Source organism: Salarias fasciatus, chromosome 10 (genome assembly GCF_902148845.1).
Source record: "Salarias fasciatus chromosome 10, fSalaFa1.1, whole genome shotgun sequence".
Taxonomy (NCBI): domain Eukaryota; kingdom Metazoa; phylum Chordata; class Actinopteri; order Blenniiformes; family Blenniidae; genus Salarias; species Salarias fasciatus.
This window is the reverse complement of record NC_043754.1, coordinates 11,441,973-11,449,155: the sequence shown is the minus strand read 5'-3', so window position 1 is coordinate 11,449,155 and position 7,183 is coordinate 11,441,973. Positions and strand designations below refer to the sequence as shown.

Genomic DNA, 7,183 nt, shown 5'->3' with positions numbered 1-7,183 from the left:
ACAGCATTGCACGTCACCTGCGAGCCTGTGGTGTCTCCTCCTTTTTTAAATTATATTTTGTTACCGTTTGTTGTTATTGTGCTACCTTAAAAGCCATATGAGCCCATTTGAGCAGAACACAGTTTTTCAAGTGAAGCAGTTCAATTTCCCACAGACAGGTTGTGTGATCATTTTGTTTGACTACTCTGGGGGGAATCGTGACACCAGTTTTCTCCATAAAATGTGGTTATTTAGTAAAACAGTGTGCTCTCTTTGTTATTTAAGGGTTATTGAATGCTGTATTTCTCATGTATAGCATGTAAAATTGAGGTAAAGTCACTATTTATTTATCTGTTTTTGAACTAAATTCAGTGACTCATGACACCCTCTTGTGGTACTTTGTGGTATTACAACAGCTTGCTAACTAAAGCGGATTTCTCTCAAACTTTCAAATTATTATTTAAGTGTGTATTTGTTTTCAACTGAAGATACAACACGTTTGATGATATTTCCTGTTAGTTTCCTGAAGCTCACCAAATAAAACTTGTAAATTAAAAAAAATCCTCTCAAAAAGTTGATCGAACAAACCCACGGCTGCGTCACACTGCAGGAGAACAAAGGCATTTCAGAACTGCAAAGTGCAAACCACTGACCTGCTGTCCCCACTGTAATTAAAAGACAGCAGAGGGATTAGTGGATTAATTTACACGTCCTGTTTAACGGGATACTCAAGTGGCAATAAGAAAGACAAGTGGACGCTCTCATTAAAACCCACATCTAACCAAACACAAACAACAAAGCAAGGCATTTAAGAAGGCTTGATAAAAGTAACCATGGCAGCATCAGATGTGCGCTCAGACTAAAGGAAAAAACAAGCAAACACACAAACCAGTCCTCTTTAACTAAGTTGCTTCCAACATTAAACAAAAATGTTTGTAAAAGTGAGAATTTTCTTGCAGCTTCTTTCCCCATGTACACTTGATTAAGCCATATTTTACATCCACCTTCATCCCCCCCAGTGTCTGAGAGTAGTTGAGACACTTGCTTTGCTATGGCATCACAGCAGCTCCTCCCTGTGGCCAGAACCGCACATCAGCTGAGGTTACAGGTGTAAAAACTCATACCTCAAACTACAGTATTGCCAGCGTTGGGTTTACTTCCACTGTGAGGGGCGTTTACTTTACTGACGATGTTTTGAATAGCACGGTCTCCTGTGATTTCTGGGTCAGGCTTATGGAGTGTCCACAGGCCCCAGAGACATACTGCATCTGTATGATAAAAGAAAAACAACACACACACACACACACACACACACACACACACACACACACACACACACACACACACACACACACACACACACACACACCACTGGAGATGGCTGCCAATGCCATGCAAGGCGTTGAATCCATGAGTAACAAAAAGAGGTTCACTTTCTTGCTCAAGGACACTTCAGCAGCAAGTGGACAGAAGGGATGGGGAAACGAACCTACAACATTCAAACTGAGAAACAACTACTAACAACAACAAAAATTAATTATGAGCTGAAAATTATGAGCTAAATAATAATAAATATGATAGATAGATAGATAGATAGATAGATAGATAGATAGAAACTGTGGTTGCATAATCCCAGATAGATATGCAAACGTTAACTCAACTACTGTTTATGGTGTTTGTAAGGCTCGATCAGCTGGACCTGTTGAGACTGTCTGCCTGCATTTGTTGGTGAGAACCAGTCGTTTGCTGCCCTCTGGTGGAAAACATGAGATCAAGTCTCTGCTGCATAAAATCGAAAGTTGCTCAACGTGAAAGTGCGCTCAGTGTATGGTATGTTCTCTTGGCGCTGGCAGAGCAGGTGCACTGACAAGCCCACTACATGCTGTGAAGAGAAAAGGCAAAAAATCTTACATCCAGTGGCAGGCAGATGTTGAACAAGACAAATCAATTCATAAGACCCCATATTTGAAGAGGGAGTCACAGGTCCACAGGTCCACCTGCTATGGTAATGTTTTATGGGCTGTAAAGCCAGAGAATGAAACCACCACCTTCTCTGTAAAATTCTTCAGAGTTTCAAAGCAAAGCATTTAATCATTAAAAACTGCACTTTCAACTAAGCTACATTTATTTAAAACATTTACCTTGTTTTCTTTTTGTCATAGTTTTACATCAGAACATACAAAAAACAAAACTTTTACAACTCATTGCAACGTTAAAAACTAAACAGGTAGTTTCCAAGTTGTAGCTAGTGTATCTACTGTCCATGTGTTTCTGACAGCTCCTCCATACTGACTTGTCCTGAGGTCATATTTCAGTGTCTTTATTTAAATGATCCAGTGTCTGATGCAAAAGCAAGAGTAATTCAACTTCAGTGGCTTGCAAACAGTCTGAATTTCATCGTTGTAAAAGAGGCATTTGGAACAGAGTGCAAAAAAAGGCACTGACATTTAGGCTAGGTGAGTAACCTGAATGCCTCCCTGCAATAAGAGGAACCGCATTTCTTTGAAGAAAGTCTAAAGGCTTGGAGGGCCGAAGGTCACAAGGCCAAAAGAGACACAGACACAAAGTCACACACACACACACACACACACACACACACACACACACACACACACACACACACACACACACACACACGCAGTCTTGTATTTCTATCCTTGTGGGGACCGTCCATTGACTCCCATTCATGTCTAGCCCCTAACCCTGACCCTTACCCTAACCCTAACCCACACTAAAACAAAGCCTAACCCTAAAGAAATGTTTTTGCACTTTTACTTTTTTCAGTAACAACAACATGGTCAAGAAAACACTGTTTCTCCTACTTAGGACCGGAAAAAGGTCCCCACAAGGCACGTCGTTCCACGTTTTGCTATCCTTGTGGGGACATTTGGCCCCAACAAGGATAGAAATACGAGAACACACACACACACACACACACACACACACACACACACACACACACACACACACACACACACACACACACTGGAGACGATGATTTAATTAGAACACACTAGATAACTAGATAACCACCGAGATACATGGCAATAAAAACTCATTGATTTTTTTTTTTAAATATAGAATCTAAGACAACCACAAAGTTGACAAACAGACATATTTTGTGTTTTTGTAATGAAGATGTGTGTTTCTAAGTGTGCCTCTGATCAGGGGATCATAGTTTTTATTAATTCCAGAGAGTAAGCTTGAAGTCCTTGACAGACTGAGCTCTGGGTGTCCTGATGACTTTCCCCTGTGTGTTCCAGGGACAAATGCATGGCTGCCGAGCGGCTGCCGTCCTCCCTCACTGACCAGGACACAAAATATGAACAAATCCAGGCATGCACACACAAAACCGTGAATTTTCGTTTTGAGTGAGTCTCTTCGGATCCATTTATTAATCGCAATATAAGGATTAAAGAAAAGTCCGCACGGTGACGACGTCACAGCCCGCGGGTCGTGATTGGTGGAAGATGTCTGACGTCAGCCCGCCGGCACGCAGTTCTCGCGTTGTCTCGCGGTGTATTCCGTTACATAAATCCCCGCCGCGGCTTCTCAGTCGTCCATTTCGTCGGTGCAGGCCATCAGCCGTAGAGGGCAGAGGGGGTATCTGGCAACTGGTCACCTGAAAGGCATCAAGAACACCAAGCAACATGAGTGAAACAGCTATCTCTTTCGCTAAGGACTTCTTGGCCGGCGGAATCTCCGCTGCCATCTCCAAAACAGCCGTCGCCCCAATCGAAAGAGTCAAGCTTCTCCTTCAGGTAAAAAAAAAAACCTTCCGGTAGCAGCTCCGCGTTAGCTGCCTAGCTAGTGTCATCTTCCCATTGAACCAAAGTATTTCTTGCTATGGCGGCACAGCCGCGGGCCTACGGTATCACACATCTCATTAAAACACGGCGTTACAGTAGATTTAGTGGCGGATTGTGCTGAGCGGTCTGAGGTCACGGAGGGGATGGGAATGACCTACAGCAGCTCGGCTGCTAGCGTTAGCTGCACACGGTAACCTTAGCCGGGCCGGCTAACAAAGGACAAACGCTGCTAAGTGTCACCGGAACACTGTGTACAAACACACACCAGCCTTTCTGCTTTACTGACAGCCTGGATATTTAAGCAACACTCGACAGAGGACGATTTGCCCTCGATAGTCTGGCGGTATTTCTGAACGTGGGTGGCCCGTGTAACTCGTATCGGCTAACGTGATGCGGGATGGGAGTGCAGAGGCCCGGCGGCAGGCATCCACAGCCGGGTCAACTAGTTTTACATCCTCTTTGCCTCTGCTTGCACAACCATTCAGTTCGCCTCCGTAATTGCACATAGTTAAACGCTTTACTGAAACTAGAAATTGTCCAATTGCAACTAATCGATCCCAGATTGACCTCCTGTTAAATCAAAGTCGTTGCAGTTGATCGCTGCTAATGAGTGATAAGTGTCACCACCCCTGATAAAGGGGCTCGCTTTGATTTTTATTTATTTACAACTTTAAACAGTCAAGGTCACAACAAGGGGACCTTGTGATTGAGTCATGTGACCACCGCTTGATCAGCTTCCTAATTACAACTGTCCTCTCTTCTTTTAATTGTTTCAGGTCCAGCATGCCAGTAAGCAGATCACCGCAGATAAGCAGTACAAAGGTATCATGGACTGCATCGTCCGTATCCCCAAGGAGCAGGGATTCCTTTCCTTCTGGAGAGGTAACCTTGCCAATGTCATCAGATACTTCCCAACCCAGGCCCTCAATTTCGCCTTCAAGGACAAGTACAAGAAGGTCTTCCTTGATGGCGTTGACAAGCGCACCCAGTTCTGGAGGTACTTCGCCGGTAACCTGGCCTCCGGCGGTGCTGCTGGAGCCACCTCGCTCTGTTTCGTGTACCCCCTCGACTTCGCCCGTACCCGTCTGGCAGCCGACGTGGGAAAGGCTGGTGCCGGAAGAGAGTTCAACGGCCTGGGTGACTGCCTGGTGAAGATCTTCAAGTCTGATGGCCTGAGGGGCCTGTACCAGGGCTTCAATGTGTCCGTGCAGGGCATCATCATCTACAGGGCTGCATACTTTGGCATCTATGACACAGCTAAAGGTATGTTTGGTTTACTGATCTTGACTTTTTTAGTCACGGCAGTCTCCTCTTGTCCTAAACATTTCCACCTCCTGTGTTTGCAGGTATGCTTCCAGACCCCAAGAACACCCACATATTGGTGAGCTGGATGATTGCGCAGACCGTGACAGCCGTTGCTGGTTTGACCTCGTACCCCTTCGATACTGTCCGTAGACGTATGATGATGCAGTCCGGACGTAAAGGAGGTCAGTCTGGTTCAAATTTTCATTCTGTCTACATTAGCAGAATCCTATGGTAGATCCGGTTTTTTTCAACTCGATCTGTTTTTCTTGCCGTCTCCAGCTGACATCATGTACTCTGGGACCATTGACTGCTGGCGCAAGATTGCACGCGATGAGGGTGGCAAGGCTTTCTTCAAGGGAGCCTGGTCCAACGTGCTCAGAGGCATGGGCGGCGCCTTCGTGCTGGTGTTGTACGATGAGCTGAAGAAAATCATCTAATTCATACTGTCACATCACTGTCCAATTTGGCTAAATGTAATAACTTTCCATTTCTATGGACTCTGCATTCTGCCTTATTTATGGGAACAAACTAGTGTCTCACCAATAGCTGTTGGCGGTGGCTGTATGTTGTTCATCTTTGATTTTAAACGTTCCGCACCCTCTTTACCAATGTCATTCCTGTAAAGCAATCCGATACCTCCTCCTGTCATTCACTAGGTTTGTATGGTCCCAACTTGAATAAATTTATTCTGGGGAACAAACTTACACCCTTGATGTCACCTGTCTCCTCCACTGTCATGGCATGAGTTTGAACGCCCACTGGATGATGAAATGCACGAAGTGGATTACATCCCTACTGCTATATTTACTCACGCTTATCTCTCCCTGAGCCTTCCTAGTTTGACCGTGGTCACTTCGAGGATTGTCGTTGGTAGAGTGCACGTGTGTTAGCTCCTTTACAAAGAGAGGGGAAAAACGGTCCCGACATGTCAGTCAGGTAATCTGAACATCATCTGCAGTGCGAGGTTCCAGATCCCAGCAGAGGATTTCATTATGCTTTCAACATCTTACAGGTTCCTTAATGCGCAGCTGCACATAAACAGTCTTCAGGATGTTAAGATTTTAATGAGATATCAAACTTTTATTCTTCCCCAATATGATTCTATCTAATCTAATTAAAATGTTAATATCCTGTAGTGATTGGTGAAATGTAGTGTAGGTAGTTATTACACAATGAGGAATTAGTTGTGGAATGTTATGGATGCGTGGCAACGTGTTAGTGAGCAGTAATATGTTGTCTTGATGAATTCTTGCAGGATTAGTCACATCTGGGGGTGGAGACCCAACCGATCTCGGTCACAACTGGATTGATTCCGGTTGACTTCCAAGGAAAAGAAGAAAAAAAAAGATTTCGAAATACTTTAATCTTGGCTCTAAATCAAAAACAGTGACGCCGCTTTACAGAAGATCTGTTGGATGTCCACACGGAAGTGGAAGTCTGCTGGTTTTGATTAACTTTTAACAGAGTGGCTGCAGGGGGCGCCAGAGGCACGCGGCTCCAGCAGTGCGTGGCCATGTGTAATGAGTGAGTGTGTGTGTGTGTGTGTGTGTACATGTGATTTATCATCTTATGACGGGAGAGGAGGCGGCAGCCAGTCTCTGGAGTAAACTGCATCTCTCTCACACACACACACACACACACACACACACACGTTACACACACTGTAGATGTATCATGTTCATCCAGAAATAACACCACGCTCCACAACAAAACATAGGAGCTGTGTCTGCATCGTGAAAATAACCTCTGTGACCATAAAACGGCTAATAAAGTGGACTTTATGTAATCTGACTGTGTATTACATAAATCTCTATCAGACACGTGTGCTTGTGTGTTTCACATGAAAAAAAAAAAAAGATTGACGATGAGCTTCCAAGGCCGATCAGTTTTTATATTGGAAGTAAAATGAGTAATAAAAATGTAAAGTATACTGTTGAAGAGCAGGTTCAGGCTGAATATGTGTTATTGGCAGTTTTAAAAACTGAAGGGAGTCAGACTGATCTACCGGTCCTCTTATTCCTAATTCACAGTTTCATTAAAGTTGGCTGTGGATGAAAATAAATTTGAATTTGAAGTTCCTGTGATGAATA

The 7,183-nt window shown here is 44.1% G+C and overlaps 1 protein-coding gene across 1 annotated transcript; it reads left to right on the top strand.

The window, feature by feature from the left end:
• Window positions 1-3,515: 3,515 nt before the first annotated feature.
• On the top strand, window positions 3,516-5,797 carry LOC115395134 (ADP/ATP translocase 3). Its single transcript, XM_030100530.1, has 4 exons — window positions 3,516-3,740; window positions 4,565-5,051; window positions 5,135-5,275; window positions 5,373-5,797. The coding sequence occupies exons 1-4, from the start codon at window positions 3,630-3,632 to the stop codon at window positions 5,528-5,530; spliced, it is 897 nt and encodes a 298-aa protein (XP_029956390.1). The 5' UTR covers window positions 3,516-3,629; the 3' UTR covers window positions 5,531-5,797.
• The last annotated feature ends 1,386 nt before the right edge of the window (window positions 5,798-7,183 follow it).

Coding starts and splice junctions, on each gene's coding strand:
- LOC115395134 (XM_030100530.1), top strand. CDS start 3,630: ATGAGTGAAACAGCTATCTCTTTCGCTAAGGACTTCTTGGCCGGCGGA. Junction 5,052..5,134: donor CATCTATGACACAGCTAAAG/GTATGTTTGGTT, acceptor CTGTGTTTGCAG/GTATGCTTCCAGACCCCAAG. Junction 5,276..5,372: donor GCAGTCCGGACGTAAAGGAG/GTCAGTCTGGTT, acceptor TGCCGTCTCCAG/CTGACATCATGTACTCTGGG.